Here is a 17,368-nt window from a genome sequence, read left to right as displayed (position 1 = left end):
TTGAACAATTTTCAAGCAAATTAAATTCGTGGCCAACCCAACCTTCCTCTAAAATTCTCTCAAAACGTGAATGATAGGGGAAAGTCTATTCTGCACCTGATGTTATAGACAAAATTTAATTAACATTGTACAGCTGTTGAAAACATTAGCACCACAGTCTATGGTGGCAATGTAGAGAGGTACTTTGGAACTAGTGGGGTTTGCTTTTGCCATTCAATACCACAGTGGTCGCTCTGTACTCACCTTATTCCTTCATATGCATAATAAACAACTTATTCTCTTAATCTTGAAAGCTTCAATTGATCAGTAAATACAGCCTTTTCTCAGTCTCCAGATTTCAGCATGAAGAAGTAATTCTTGATTTTGCTCCTAAGTGACATGGCACTAATTTTAAGATTATATTCCTTGTTCCAAATCTGGTTATCCACCACTGGAGGAAATAGTTTCTCTTTATTTACCCTTTAAAATTCATTAATCTTTATAAAAATTGCAATTCAATCACTGCACAAAATACAAGCCAAGTTTTTCAACTTCTATTTGTTATCAACCATTTTTAGTTCCAATGTTATTTTGCTGAATCTATGTTGCAATCCCTCTGAGGCCAATATATCCTTCCTGAATTGAGAGATTAGGAAGATTAGAAATGCATGAACAAAAATGGGACAGAGTGGGGGAGGAAGGTGCGGGGGGTTGAGGAGGCAGAGGGGAGTTCTGACGTTGCCATGCCATGTTCATAATTTTCATGCCTGTACTTCATGCAAGAGCTTATGTGTATTTTGATTACAAATTGTATTCAATCCTTCATTAGTGTGTGTTAAGTATGTTGAGAAATTTCACACCCATTGAAACTAATCAACATTAAACTCCCACCTCCTGAAGGGGAGTTGCTCACTGAATCCAACCACGGCTAGAAGTAGAACCTCTCAATTATTGCCGAGCGGAATGAGTGCACAGGATCAGACACAAACAGATCAGGCCACAATATTCAACTACAGCCATTTAAGCTTTCCTCACTATTAGCCAAGCGTAAACCGCTGCTATCATGGTGCTGAATTCTGCTTTTGGAAGAGGTTTTAACTCTGTGATGGCACCTCTACAATCTGTCCTCCAATAGATTGCAAGATTATCTGATGCCATAGCTGAACGAATGTCAGTGAGTCCTTCTTTCAACATGAAAGTACTTGGGTTCATATCGTCTCCACTCCAACAGCCCTATCCCAGTTGCCTGTCAGCCAACTGGGAAGACTGCTGCTTTTCTTGATGTGACAAAGCAGTTAGAAATCTTAAAGCTGCTCATAGTCAACCTTCACAGCTATTTGCTGCCTTCTCTTTTCCAAGGGAACAGCCATCCACCAGATTAGCAACAGCCAATGGGAAGCACTGCTTAGAAATAGACCTGCAAAAGCACTCGGGATAAACACACCAAGGGAATGTGCGAGGGTGATTAATCAACGTTTGTATAGTAATGTGACTGAATGGCCGTAAGAAAATTGTTGATATTGAATAGTTTCGTTTTGAGTTTCATGATTTGTGTAGAAGGAGAAACTGAAATGGATGGTGAACAGAAGAGCCCTGTGGAACTGAAAGCAGTTAGAGGAATATGGTCTCCCTTTATTCGTTAGCTCTAGTGACATTGTTGTAACAGGCAGATCAGCATTTGGTAACTCCATTGCTATCTCCACTGTGGTTGATCCACTGTGGCTGATCTGCTTATTCTTAAGGTATTCTGATGCTTGCTATTTATGGAACCAGCTCCAATATATGTAACAAAAGGCCATTTGCAAAGTGAAGAATGTTTCTAAAGTGAGGATGCTGAGTAATTTGCAAATTTTAAGTAGTCAGCCAACACATGGCACAGAGTTTATGGATGGTAAAGCTCAAGGCTTCTCCTTAAGGTAAAGAGGAAGCTTTCATAACTTCCAGGCAATCAGCCATAAACTCAATATCAACAAGTTGACTGCAGTGATGCTTCAGATTGAGAAATAGGGTTGGCAGTATGGCAGCTGTCATCAGCCTCAATGAAGAACAGTCTCTGGGTCTATGTCTGTAGACACAGATGTTTTGCAATGGTAATCTGCCACATGAAGTTCCACATCTGCATGGTGGCAAAGTCTTGCAAGATTTGGTCACAGTCTTATCACTGTGCTTGTGGCTGGAGACAAAGGAGTAGGGTCTTCAAGGGGCTTAGGGTTGTCTCTTCAATTACTGTTTGTTGTGATCCTCCTCACCCTGCTGCAGTGGAAAGGAGTTTATGGAGCTTGAAGCAGATAAAACATGAAACAGAATGGCCATTACTGCATGGTGGCTGTTAAAAAATTCAAGCAAAAAAATCTCATCTTGAAGAACTCGATAGCATTCTTCACTTGGCTTCTGATGGTGCCATAGTTCTAATTGTGAATGCACTCTGCAGCACAACCATGAGCCTGGACGAGACTGAGGAGGCAAGGACAAAATAGATCTTGTCACTCATTTGTCTGTATGCCAACTGAAATATGCCAGACACAGCAGACTGCCTCAGGATGAAGGCAAAGTCTGATTTTCCCAGTTACATTGCTTTGACCATCAGTATTTTCCACTGGTAGTCACATACCACGTGCAAATTCAGGGTGTGATCACCTCTGAAATTCATCAGCAGCTCTGGGTTCACACATGCAGTCGGGAATGTAACATCAGTGCAATTTATTACTCCTCAAGCCTTATAGAAGGCAACAAACCTAGCAAATCGTCTTATCCCAATGACCAGATGCTCCCTGTCCCAGCAGCAGGAGCTGAAATCTTCCCTCCATGCATTGTGATGTCCTGAAGGCAACTGTGGCTACTAAATCGGAATTTGTGGCATATATCCATGTGGTCAGTCACTCGGTTTCTAATGACAGGTTCTAGGAATTCTCCGTAACTGATGGATGGATGTGTGCATAGTAACACTTACCAATCAATGGCACAATTACTGAATCAAGTTTATTACTAGCACATCAGCATTTTCTTTAATCATTTCTCAAAACATCTTGAGGTAGAAGCCATCAGATGCTGCATACAGGGAGCAATTAAATGAATAGCAAGAGAAACCACCAAAACAAATTGAAAGATTTACAGTGGTGAAATGAGCTTCCAACTATGCTGCTGGCATCACTACTTTGGCGACATGAGTCTGAAATAAACATCTGGGCGTCACTTTGGCTTTCAGTAATAATCTTGTCTGTGGAGACATTGGAACTGTATCAGCCCATGATACACCTCTACTAATATCCCAAAGTCAAAATTACCCTTCTAGTCTTCTAGACAGAAACAAGTACATTGATTAACAGCAATGGCAATGACTGGCCCAATGAACCAGTGAATGGATTGCTCTAGCAATAATTTCTCAGTGTAGGGTTTCACTGGAACATAAGATTGTCACTAATACATCAACACTTGCATTGATGATAAACAAGCTCAATGAACCAGCTAAGCATCAAGGAAGAATTGCTGATGAAAATGAAAAGTGCATCTTAATCTCACACTCTTAATTTCCATGGCATTACAATAGTTACTTAAAACGGACAAGGTCTCTTTAACTCTCTGAGAAACATTAATTTTAAAACATAGCATGGAAGAAACTAATCTTATATGGCCCAAGACATCAGAATAATTCTCAAAGCTGCATGTCTGAACAACAATGTTACAATATAGTAAAACAAGGCGCACAACTTTATGAGTGCATCATTAGGCAAAATCTGACATCAAGCCAAAGAAGATATTGGAAGGGAGAAACAGGGGTAACATTTCAGCTTAATAATTTCTCTGATAAAAGATCATCAGCCTGAAACATTAACTCCGTTTCTCTTTTAGTGATGTTGCCTGACTTGATGACCATCTCCAGCATTTTCTGTTTTTAGTGCAGATTTCCAGTGTCTGCAGTTTATTTTCTGATTTTTCCTTAAATTCTTGGTGTTTCACAAAGAAGAGCTTTTACTTACAAAGGTAAATCCAACTGCTTTGCAATTTCAATTTGTTCAGTGAAGACCTTTCTTTGTTCATTCTTCTGCACTTCAGTGCTGGCAAATCGTGGGGTAAAATCCAACCCAACCTGGAATAAAATCAGGACCCTAGATGAGAGAATTTTTGATATAAAATTACTTTATCAAACTTCTAACATGATATGGAATTTCAGAACAAAATGATCAAAAGTATTATTTTCAGTCCATTACTAACTACAAGACCTCTCTTTAAGCGTCAACTGTTGGTCAGTTTGCAGTAGTCTTCCCTATGAGTCAGAAGCTGTGGGTTCAAGTTCTGTTCCAGTGAATTGAGCACAAACAATCCAGACTACCTCAGTTTCCCGAGGGAGAACTGCACTCTCTAAATAGGACATTAAATAGTTATGGCTCAGTTCTTCCATCATTTCCTGGTTTTGTTTCAGAATCTGCTATTTTACTTGTTTTACATTAAACAGTTTGCTCTCTCAGATGGACATAAAATACTCAAAGAAAAGCTGTGGTTAACCTCCATCTAAGCCAGTAACATTGGCCCTCATTATTAACATCTTGCAAAATAAAAGAATGCGCTATATGCTCTCACATTATGTGTTTGAGGGAGCTGGTGTAAACAGATTGGTTGCTGCTTTTGTAATCCCAACTACAGTTCACAAATATTTTCCTGTCAAGTACTTTGTGTTGTCCTGAGGTTATGAAAAGTCCAATATCAATCCAAGTCTTTCTTCAATTTTCCATTGGAATTTACAAACTTATACATTAGCTATATCTGCAGCTAACATGACACATCCTGTGAATATGTTTTGTACATAACTGTTTTGCATTTGACCCTACATCCAGCATGGTACATTTAAAGATACAAATTCGTTGAATCACTTCCTTGCATTAAATTCACAATACAAATACATCTTGATATTATAGATGAAGCTTGTTTATAAAGTTATTTTGCAATCCAATATTTCTTCTGAAATTATAGCTGAAAATATCCAATAAATGACCTTGCTCATACCCTTGCCTTTGAAACCATGGAATGAAATACAGTACATTGTTGCACATGATTCATTAAGTCTTTATATCCTGTTTTTAAAGTGGTAATGTGTAAACAAATGTCTTTGTTCTTGGACTTTAATTATTTAATTGTCTGATTGATGGTGAAATTAGAACAGAGGCTTTATCTACTGTGAAAAGTGGATGACTCAATGGGCAAATGTTTGTGTTTGAGTACTATTGATCATAAAAGCCAAACTGTCAGCTGCTGTATTTAGATGTATGCACAGTTCAACTAATATCCTTTTCAACTGCACTTCTTTTGTTAGTTTTAAACTTAAAATTGTCCATTACATGACATAAACATTACTCTGTGAGTGTGTAGCATAATTGCATCTGCAATTATTACTGCTATAACAACAGAAAATGATCTTAAAATATTAAAATAAACTGGTGAAAAAAGGCTTTATAGCTGTTATTTGAATTGTTTTAAAACTTGCATATAGCAATTGCAATAGTTCCAAAAATGTCCCTGTATGAAAAAGACTGTTTTGTTTAATAGTATTCTATAACCTCTGACTCCCTTCTCTTTATCTTTTTGAAAACATACACTTCAACAAATCTTTTTCCAGCAAGCCTTACCCATGTTTACCTTTACAACAGTACCAACAAGGTCAGCACGCCAAGTTGAATTCAATTGATTATTTATCACTGAGGCAGCTATATATCCAGCAAATGATTTAGAGTTGATATTGAAAATTTCCTTTGAATCATCTGATTAGACTAACAGCAGAATGAGCTACTTTATCACAATTTTGCCATTTTGCCTTTTCTGCCCTTTTTAAAAAATTAAATGGACATTTTGTACAACTTTGACTTGAATAGAACTTATGGCCTAACAATACGGCAATAGGCAGAGGGGTAGGAACTGCTGTCTGAATATTGACCATGGTATTTTCAAACAATCATTTACAACATTCTAGAGCTAACATTCTTAAAATCTGTTGCTTTCACACTTAACTCATTAATGCAGTAAAAACTGTGATATTCCACTGCAGTTAAGGATTTGACTGCTTTACTGTTTTAAATGTCTTAAAATCTCTAAAAGGCTGATATTTTGCAACGATTAGCTAGTTGCCCATCCCTTCTGCTCCCTCAGCTTCAAGTTTATGATTCTCAGCACCACTAATTTTCAGGTTTTTGATTTCTCAGAATTATTCACCAGTCTTTTTTTGCAGTTGCTAGGAAACAACCCAGAAACAACCCAGTAACCTAGAACAACATTACAAACATACAAAAAAATCTTCTTCTAATTAGTTTATTATAATAGTATGTACAGCAATTCTTTCCATCTGATGAACAACTGTAGCTGAGGCTATATCATTACAGTACTGAAAATGTCATAACCACAATTTTAATAGATTTTAATCCTTGACAAACATAACCACCTTTGTAACTCTGACATTTAAATTGTTTTAAAACTTACATAAGACAACAGAAGTTTTATTCATTAAGAAGACTTTGCTTTGGTTGACAGAGTTATATGAAGTATCTCGAGTTTAGTGGGCTGACATAATTTCATGCACTATTGCAAAAGGACAATGAAAGTTTGTGCTTTAACATGCAATATTATTGGATATTATTTTCTCTCCTGAGTAAACCATGATGCATCTGAGAAGAAGTAAATTTTTAAGGTGTCTAAGTTGAGAAATACATTCACATGCATAAATCTTTGCCTATTCGGTAATGACGTCAAGCATTAGGAGAGGATGGTGAGGATATTTGGCTGAAATATACAAGGTATGATAGGGATCAGTTAAGTGGGAAGAAGTTGTTTTTTCTGTTCTTAGAGAAGGTTAATTGGAGGCTTAAGTTTGAGTTAACGGGAGTTTTTGATAGACTACACAAGAAAAATGTCTCCACTGACTGGAGGATCAATAACCAGAGGACACAGTTTAAAGATAATTGTCAAAAGAGCTGTGTGGGTGGTTTGGGATGGGTGGGGAGGGCAAAGTGGTGGTGGGTAGATGGAATGGGAGAGAGAGAAAGAATATTTGTTTACACAGTATTTGTGGTAAGATATGGAACGCACCGCCTGAACAGACACATACAAATGCTCTCAAAATTAACTTTCATCCATGAAGAAGAAAAGGCTACGAGATTATGGGAAAATATTGGGAGAATGGGATTAATTGAGCAGCTGCTTCAAAAGCTGGCACAGATAAGAAGGGCCAACTGGCCTCTTCCTCTGTATGTTTCCTTGAAAGTTATTTTGCAAAAACGATCCAGTAATTCCAGCATTAAGAATATTGGGGAATTGGTGTGCCAGATGCACCTTTGCTTGTGCATTATTTTCAGGTTATTCTTTTATTTAATTATTTCTACAGAAACAGAAATGGGGCAATTTAAGGGTTTATATAGTTTAACTAATCATGCCAGAAAATATGTTTCTGGTTTGTCTCGATATCATCAGTTTCTTTTTAACAACAAAAGTACTATATTCAATGGGTCAGAAACAGCAGTAATGGCTAGTTTGCTTTCAAATGCCTTTAAAGTACACTTTTATGCTCCCCATTGATTGACATTGCAGTATTTTAGGCTACTGATCTGATATCGGCATAACAATGCCAGTGTTGCATTTGGGACACCATTAACAATTTGCTCAATGGCTTCCTCCTCAACCAATGAAAGAAAGTGATAATGATAGAAACAGATCAAAAAGTAGATATGGAAATGGGTTGAATTAAATTCAAATGAAAAATAATGACAGTAAGAGGAACAAAAGGAAATAAATAGTCTTTTTTCTCTCTTAATCCAATGGAAGATTAAGAAAAATATGAAAAGGGGCTAGCAGAAAAAGAGATTACAATCAGATTGTTTTTGGGATTCACTGCAGTGGTACATGAGACTTTAATATGTGAATGGCTTGGGTAGGTGAGTGAAATAGACAAACATTTTTCACCAATGAAGTATAGGATTTGGCCGCATCCTTCATTACTGGTAACAGTGAAACAGCCAGTTAATATAGTTTTCACCATCTTTCACTGAAACATAACAATAGCTGGACAATAAAAGACCATGGTTCAAGTCAATAACTTTCTACCATTCTGAGAATCACATCAAACAATGTGATTAACTTATCATAGCAATCAATTGTATCAGTTAATTTGTAAAAACCCAGAATGACATGAGGAACTCACCATTGCTGAAGCTTGAGAACCATAAAGTGTCCAAATACGCTACATTTTCCATATGTCATGCCTCATATTAATGAACTAATATACTGCTTCCAAATGTTATTTTACTAAGGAAATCAAACACTAGATTACAGGGATATAAAGCCACACAAGATTACAGATAATGATTTACTATTTTAAAGACATAATATAAAAGCAAGTTGTTATATAAAGACCAACTTTCAGTGATTTAGATCGTCCTCTATGCATTTTTATTTTTTTGTGGGCAACAATCCACAGCATTGTGATTACAGCATCAAAATGAGGTACAAGAATCATATGACCAAGTTTTGTTTTATTAAATTTATCCCAAGCAGTTGCAGTGTGATTGTGGGATTTCCTAATAATCAACATTTGTATCCTGGAAGTACACTAAAATATTTGAAATGCTGAACTGTACATTACCTCTCCAATTGCCAGTAAACATTCCTTATATTTTTCTATTAATGGAAGTGCATCCTGCAAATCCTGGAAGAGAGTAAGTGATCTTTAATTTAAAAGAAAAACAAAATGAAGAGATAAGCTCAACCTATGTTGTTTAAAGAGATGACCAAAGATAAGAACATTATGGACTAATTTTTAAAAAAATTTTATTTACAGCGTGGTAACAGGCCCTTCCGGCCCAACGAGTCCGTACCGCCCATTTTAAACCCAAATTAACCTACCCGTACGTCTTTGCAATGTGGGAGGAAACCGGAGCACCCGGAGGAAACCCACGCAGACACGGGAGAACGTACAAACTCCTTACAGACAGCGACGGGAATTGAACCCCGATCGCTGGCGCTGTAATAGCGTCGCGCTAACCGCTACGCTACCGTGATGATGCAAGACATCTTGCATTTTGTACTGAAAATTAGGACTAGACAATTGCACATCTAAGTTTTAAACTTACTTTGCAGCAAGCCTTGCCAGTAAATATGAACTGATATTGGCATTGCTAGGACAACAGAACATCTGGGTCTGGTTAATAATGCAACAAAAATTATTTCTCTTTCATCAATGAGATATTTAAAAATAAACAGAAGGAGAACTAATAAAAGTGAATTAGAATGAGTGAATTTCATTTTACATTAGATGAAGAAGAAGAAAGGAAAAAATATCTGGAGAACAAAGGTAGATAGAAGAGATACAAAAATAAAATTTAATTTGACATTAAATTCCCTTAGAACAAATCATAAGCTAAAGGAATAAAACCTCATAGCTATGCTCGTTTATTTTCAGGACATGAGAGATTAATTTCTGTCATTAACAATTTTCAAATCTGCTGACAGGTGGGTAAAGCACTCCTTCTTTAAAATTACTACATTTAATCTTAAATATTTGGCCATTACCTCTTTCTGTACATTAAAAGACCTTTCAAAAAAAAGGGTCTCTTCTAATTATTATCACAGCATCGCTATCAGTGGACATTTCTAAAACAGTATGCTGGGTTCCTTATCATCAGGACATTGCTTTTTCTGTGCACTATCTAGCTACATGATAGCATGATTCAACATAGTGTTACAACAATTGCTTGTAATGAATACAGCAATCTCATGTCCATTGCCTTGCATTTTGGTTATCTTCCAGAAGGTGGCTGATGAGCACTTCAATAGCATGAGGCATATTAGAAATCAAGACCTTGACTTACATTGAACGGAACAGAAATATTTTAAGTGAAATTCAATCATATTACTCACTAAAACATTGAAAACAGCCAAGTAAATTACTCTACCTCTTTCAATGAGTAAAATCCACACATCTGTTTGTTCTCTAACATTAGTGTCTTAAACTAAATGGAACCTGAGAAGCACCTTTCTGATAGCCATTTTGCCTCTTGGCTAATTAATCCACATTCTCATTTTATACAAATTTTGTGATGAGTCAGCACAATGGTACGTTAAATAGCTATAGTAAGTTACCCCATATTGTAGTTTAATGGCAAAAAGAATCAAAGGGGAGTTGATAAGCAAGTGTGATGAAGAATAAGCTGCAAGTGTACAGAGAAATAAGAGGGGGCAGTGGGACAAATGGGAGCTGACATCAATCCAACAGACCAAATCATCTCCTTCTGTGTATTTATGAGTATACAAAAAGTATGGAGAACTGATTCTAGCTTAAAAAAAGGCATCTCAACATTCCTCTTATGTCATCATGAAAACTATCACTGAACTTTGCCTTGTGTTACCTCAAGAGTGGCACCACGTTGTTCCTGTAGTGGACTTCCTTGCACCGGATGAACACCAAGACATGGTAGCACAAACCCAGAATATCTGAAAGTAATCATTGTAAGTTATTTTATTAAGTGCATGGTACATTAACAAATCAAAAAAAAATGTTCCATAGTGCATTCAGTTATTAAGTCCACAAAATGACAAAACTTTAATTCATTTTAGCGGCACCCTCGAAACTCTGTGCTATTTAAACACCTTGCTTTCAGTACTCAAAGATTGGCTACACAATCCCTCAGAGTGAAAATGTTCTCCTTGTATGTTAATTCCCTCAGCAATTCCCATGTTTTTGAGATATAACAAGACAGAAAAGACCATTTGACCTGCTGGTTTATGTCAGATTCTATTCCACATTTTCTTTCCACTTACTTCATCTAACCTGATCAGGATATCCTTTTATTAATTCCTCCCTCATGTCAGCTTCCCCTTTAAATGCATTTACACTGATTACCTCAACTAGTCTACGTGACGTAAGTTCGTTATTCTTTCCATGTAAATCTGTTCAAGTCTGTAGTTCATACTAGTGCAAACTGTTTGTTTGAGGTCAGTAATTCTACATATTCAGTGCAAAAACATTTAGAATCCATCAAATACCAAGTTAGTAAATCATATCCACTGTAAGGTAGGTCTGATTAATAATATAATTGATACTTCAGAGAGCCCTACTTTGACAAAGGTGTCAAGTGCAAGCTGAGGAGAATTAATGATTTATCTATTCAAGAATTCCCATTCCACAATGTTATTTTAACACATGATCCTGGATTATATTCAAACATTAAGGATTATATCATTGGATGTTTTACCAATGTTGATCTCATCATGTCTGTATTGGTAAAAACAATTCCTATGACGCCATTCAACACTGTGCAAGTTAAGTCATGAATATATGGGCGGCATTCTCAATGCCTGTGAGAAAGTACATTCTTCATGCAAGAGTAACATGAATTTACAAGCAACTTTGCAAAACATGCCCAAGGTAGCATCAGGGTGGAGTAAGACAAGGAAGAATTGAGAGAACAAGTTGTCCCAAACAATAATCATTGTTGTTATAAGCAACCAAACAAAAATCAATACGATACTACATGTTAGTCAAATTAATACATGCCTCAACAGACCTATCACTCATTTTATCAAAAGAACATTCTATCCTACAAAATTACAGCTGGAAGTCCTTCAAGTGAATAAAGTTGTCAGAAAGATACAACAATGGAGAAAATATTTTTCATAAATTCAAATTAGTGCAATACCTTTAAGTCTGTTTCAAGAAAGTTACTTTTTTCCTCCTTTAAAATGCACTGATATTTGTTTTGCAAAAATTCTAGTGACCTTTGAAATCATTTCTATTTAATTCTCTTTTGAAGTGTGGATATCCTTAGCAGGCTCTGCAATTCTTACCCATCCCTAAATGCCTTCTACAAAGTAGCAGAAAATGACTTTCTTGGACCACAGCAATACTTCTGGTGAAGATACTCCTATAATGCTGTTAGGTAAAGAGACTCAGAACTTTGATCCACCAACAATAAAGGAGCAGCAATATATTTCCAATTCAGCATGGTATGCAACATGAAGGGAATTTGCAGATGGTGTTCCCAAATGCCTGCTGCCCTTTTCCTCCTAGTCAGTAGAGTTGTGTGGTGCTGTAAAACCTTAACAAATTGCTGTAATGCATTTTGTAAATGGTACATACAGCAGGCTTGGTCCACCAGTGATGAACAAAGTGAATCAAATCAAACCAGTTCCTTCTCATGTCTTGTTGGAGCTGAAATCATCCAGGTATTTCATAACAACAGACTTATGCCTTGCAGATAGTGGAAGAACTTTGGAAAATCAAGGGCAAGTCACTCATCACAGAATACCCAGCCTCTGTTCTTGCAGCCACAGTATTTATGTGATTGTTCCAGTTAAGATTCTGGTAACCCCAGGATGTTAATGCTGGGATTCAATGATGGCATTGTCATGAAATGTCAAGGGAAACATTCATTAGGGAACGTTAGCAAAGTTTGATCCTTCCTTTCTTCCAATATTTAAGTCTACCTATTATTCCAGTAGGAGGCATTGTAAAATAAAGCATTCTTCTCCTTTCTCCCGAGAAGTTTGCTCAAGCTCTGGCACACCCAAGTAGCCTGTTCACTCTTGTTAAAAAGGAGCTTCATCAATACAAAGAGCTTGAAACTAAAGTATTCAATTTGAGTTAACATTTTGGAGAGGGACAATGTGATTAAATGAAAATAAAACAGGTAAAAGTTAAATGGAGAACCTATGAGACCAATTAACCATTAAAGAAGATTTAAATGCAATATGATGTTAGGTAAGACAATTAGGTGGACATCTTGTATACACACTATTTAGGGGAGAACTGTGAGAATAACCAAAACCATAACTAAAAATGTTTATTAGTTATTAATATTGGGAGACTAATAACTATCCGTAACAGATGGTACTGGAAAACCATGTCTTTATAATCAGAACTATCTCAATGAATACTTCTCGTCTGTATTTACTGCAGAGAAGATATGGAAGCTAGTGAGTTCAGGGGAGAGAACAGTGATATCCTGAAGCAATATCAACATTATGAAGGAGGTGGTGTTGGCAGCCTTGGAGCACATAAAGGTGGATAAATCCCAGGGGCCTGACCAGATGCATCTTGTTGTGGGAAGCAAGGGAGGAGTTTGCTGGGGTCCTGGCTGAGATTTTTGTAGCTGTTAGCCACAGGTGAGGTACTAGAATACTGGAGGATGGCAAATGTTGTGTCTTTATTTAAGAAGGGATGCAAGAACAAGTCAGAGAACTAAAAGCCAGTGAGCCTAACATCAGGGGTGACAAAGTTACTGGAAAGGATTCTGAGGGACAGATTTTTTGGCATTTGGAAAGGCAAAGATTGATTAGCGATAGTCAGCATGGTGTTGTTTGTGGGAGATCATGTCTCACAAATTTGACTGAATTTTTTTTGAGGAGGTGATCAAGGGGATTGATGGGGGCAGGGCAGTGGACGTTGTCTACATGGACTTTAGCAAGACCTTTGACAAGGTTCCACATAGTAGGCTAGTACAGAGGGTTAGAATACATGAGATAGCAAACTGGATATAAAAATGGCTTGGTGGTAGGAGGCAGAGGGTGACAGTGGAGGGTTGCTTTTCAAATTGGAGATCTGTAACCAGTGGGGTGCTGCAGGGATCAGTGCTGGGTCCTTTACTGTTCATCATATAAATTAATGATGTGGAAGAAAATGTGGGTGCCATGATTAGTAAGTTTGCAGATGACACCAAAATTGGTGGTTTAGTGAACATTGAAGAAGGTTCTTCATGGTCACAACAGGATCTAGATCAATTGGGAAAATGGGCAAAGGAACGGCTGATGGAATTTAACCTAGACAAGTGGGAAGTGATACATTTTGGGAAGTTAAACCAGGCCAGGACATACTGTATACAGTGAATGGCAGGGCCCTAGGGAATGAACAGCGAGACATTTGGGATACAGGTACATATTTCCCTAAAAGTGGCAACATGAGTAGATAGCGTGGTCAAGAAGGCATATGGTATGCTTGCCTTCCATGGTGGACACATTGAGTATAGGAGCTGGGATGCCATGATACAATTGTACAAATTGTTGGTTAGGCCACATGTATTGAATTGTGTGCAGATCTGGTTGCCATGCTACGGGAAGGATATGTTTAAGCTAGCGATGGTGCAGAAATGATTCAAAGGAATGTTGCTGAGAATGAAGGGCTTGAGTTATAAGGAGAGATTGGATAGACTGGGACGGTTTTCCCTGGAGCAAAGGAGGCTGAGGGGTGAGCTTAAAAGAAGTTTATAAAATTACAAGGGTAGGGTTACTAGGGTGACAAGCAGTTCTGAAGTTTATAAAATTATGAGGGACATAGATAGGATAGATAGTCAGTCTTTTTCCCAGGGTAGCAACTATAGGGCACAGAGTGAGAGGGAAAAGATTTAAAAGAGATCTGAAAGGCAAGTTTTTCCACCCAGAGGGTGGTGGATGCATGGAGCAAGCTTCCAGAGGTGGTGTTAGAGGCAGGTACAATTACAATGTTTAAAAGACATTTAGACAGGTTTATGGATAGGAAAGGTTTAGAGGGATATGGGATTTGCATAGATAGGCATCCTGGTCGGAATGGATGAGTTAGGCCAAAGGGCCTGTTTGTGTATTGGTTAACTTTATGAATCTAATTAATTTGACTGTCAATATTCCAAAACAATTTTTTTTAAGAGCATGGTGCAACTAAATGAATTTACAAGTAAATATATCATATGGCGGAATACTGAGTAAAACAGACGAAGGGAATTCTGACTAGCATTTATGTCTGGTGTTGTTTGACTATGTCAGCCACAGAGGGCAGTTATCAACACATTGGGTAACACTACCATTGTGCTAAACATGATAGATGCAGACAAGCTCTGTCGGCTCGAAACTGGATGTCAATGAAATATTGTAGGCCAGCAGAAGTGTTGTATTCCAGTACTTTGGCCCAGTATATTCCTCACTCCACCACTGGTGTCAAGCAAGGTTCAACAGGGATTGCAGAGGGACAGACCAACAGCAGAACCAGGCATCTCTGAAATTGAGTTGCCACCATTATAAAGTTGCAATAATGGACTACATGCATTGCTAAAAAGCAAAAGCAACATGGAATAGAAAGAGCTATGTGATCACATTACCTACAGATTAGATCATAGCTCAGCAGTTCTAAATGATGGTGGACAATTAAACAGCTAATCAGAGAAATGGATTCCAAGAACATCCCCATCCTCAATGACAGTGGAGCCCAGTTCATGAATGCCAAAGGAAAGGCTACAGCAAATATGAAAATCTTTATCCAGAAAAGCCAAGTGGATGATGAATTTCCTTTTGCTTCCCTGCATCAAAGAGGCCAGACCAGCCAACTCAGCTTGTGATATCAAGAAATAGTAGAGAGCACTGGATACAACAATGGCTATGAGATCAGACAACAACCTATTTGTAATGCTCTGGAACTAGCTGCACCTCTAGCCAAGCTCCAATACAACAACAACACTGGCATCTACCTGGCAATACAGAAAATCCCCCAGCTACTCTTGCCCACATAAAGAACAAATCTAATATGGCCACGTACCAACCTATAGTTTAGTGATTTAGTCACCGTTACTCATGGCCCATATCTGTGGTGCAGTCAGTGAATCCAAAGAGCTGCCAACACTGGAAGAGGAATACCCTTAGGAATAGCATGTAAAAGTAAGGTGAGAATATTCACTAAACATTCTAACAATTTGGCAAAAAGTTATTAATTTTGAAATTTACTGATAGCTTAAATACCTTTTGATAAATATTGATGATATTATGCTAGCATACTCCTAAATATTTGTCTCTGTTCCAAACAGAGTGAGCTCACCATATGGAGCTCAAGGTGGTGTCATGTTGCTATTGAATCATTAAATCAAATAATGCAACTCTTCTTATATCAAGCAAGTTATTTTTGGCCTTGTAGTACTATTGTATTATTTATCATTATTAAATGACTGTGTTGACAAACCAGTTTGAAAAGCAGAATTTTATTAATATTTAAGATGTACAATTTATTCAAATTTTTACAATAGATTAAGAACAATCTCCAAATAACATTTTACACAATTCCTTTCAAACATTTCATGCTTAGGAAAATGAGTACTACAACTGTGCCTGGAAAATCATTGTGCTTCATATTACTCTGGAAATCCAACCTTGTGCACTCAGGCACCAGTCACCTTCTGACTCTGAAGCAGCTTGCAAGTCAGGACAAGTGAGACAACATCACTTCCCTTGCATTTCTCCTTTAGGAGAAAAACTTGAACACATTGTACAGGGTGTGCCCTTCTTTGGACACTCCTGGACAACACGCTTTCCTCCCACAATACTGAACTAGGAGGCCCCCAGATAAGTACTCCCCTACAATTAACCATTTCTATCCATTTCCTTCCTTTTTTCCAACGTGCTATCAGTCCCGAACCACCCCTTTTCAAACCCATTCTACAAACTGTCGCTTCCCCCATATTCTCTTCTGAACCAGTGCCGGTGAATCCCCAGAATCCTTTCTCCCATGAGGGCTGTGGAGGCTCTGTTGCTATGTATATTCAAGACTTGGATCAACAGATTTGCTTTTAGATATTAAGGGAATTGAGAGATATGGTACTTCAAACAAGAAAGTGGCATTGAGATGAAGATCAGCCATGATCTATTGAATGATGGAGTTAGTTCAGGGCACCAAACAGTCTACTCCTGCTTCTGTTTCTTATGTTCTTCTGTTGCACCACTGCTAAATCTGAGTTGGCGTAAGTGATCTCAGCATGGACCAAGGATCAAAACATGCAGGATCTCTGTTATTCAGTACCAAATTGCAGAATACTTTTACCCTCTGAATTAAAGCAATTCTAAGATTGGAGATTTTACAAATAATTGTGTAAAAGGTATGACACACATACTTCTCTGAAAGCTCTATTAGTCTTTCAAATTCTCCAGCATGCTCTGCTACTGCCACAAGAGCTAGGACTCCAGCCTGTAAGAAACAAAAGATGCTGCAGTGACAAATCACATCATCAACAGCTGTTGTAATGCAGTCTAATATAGGCCAGTTCCAATTAAAGACCACACATTCAACAGGATTGGTAACATACCAGCTCACATAATAATCAAACTTGATTCACTTTCTCCAGATCAGCTAGAGTGACAATCTACTGTGTTTTGTTATTGTACCACAGGCTGTCTGTGAAGCAGGGGCAAATTGTGCTCGGGCAAAGACAGTGGTTGCAGTCCCATCGAACTATTCATATTTAAGGTATTGTACCCAAGGCAGTAAAAATTTTCCCTTAGAAGAATTTTTTGTGTTAAATCAAAATCATATTTTGCCACGACACAGAAGGCGGCTATTTGGCCCATAAGATGATGTCAGTTGCTACAGCAATCCCATCAATCCCTTTATTTCCCTACAACCCATTCT

General features: G+C 37.6%; 1 protein-coding gene across 2 annotated transcripts in view; it reads right to left on the bottom strand.

Annotated features, from left to right (window-relative positions):
• The window catches only part of tatdn3 (TatD DNase domain containing 3), a 31,230-nt gene that overhangs the window by 7,140 nt on the left and 6,722 nt on the right, over positions 1 to 17,368 (bottom strand). For both annotated transcript variants that reach the window (XM_052012623.1, XM_052012624.1), the window contains exons 3-6: positions 16,854 to 16,927; positions 10,362 to 10,446; positions 8,600 to 8,662; positions 3,957 to 4,066 (exon numbers count right to left, since the gene is read on the bottom strand). In XM_052012623.1, the coding sequence (XP_051868583.1) occupies positions 3,957 to 4,066; positions 8,600 to 8,662; positions 10,362 to 10,446; positions 16,854 to 16,927 (332 nt within the window). The remainder of the gene's footprint in view (positions 1 to 3,956; positions 4,067 to 8,599; positions 8,663 to 10,361; positions 10,447 to 16,853; positions 16,928 to 17,368) is intronic.

The sequence above is a fragment of the Pristis pectinata genome, chromosome 3, assembly GCF_009764475.1.
Source record: "Pristis pectinata isolate sPriPec2 chromosome 3, sPriPec2.1.pri, whole genome shotgun sequence".
NCBI lineage: Eukaryota > Metazoa > Chordata > Chondrichthyes > Rhinopristiformes > Pristidae > Pristis > Pristis pectinata.
Note: the sequence above shows the minus strand (reverse complement) of the source record. Positions and strands in the feature narration are given on the sequence as shown.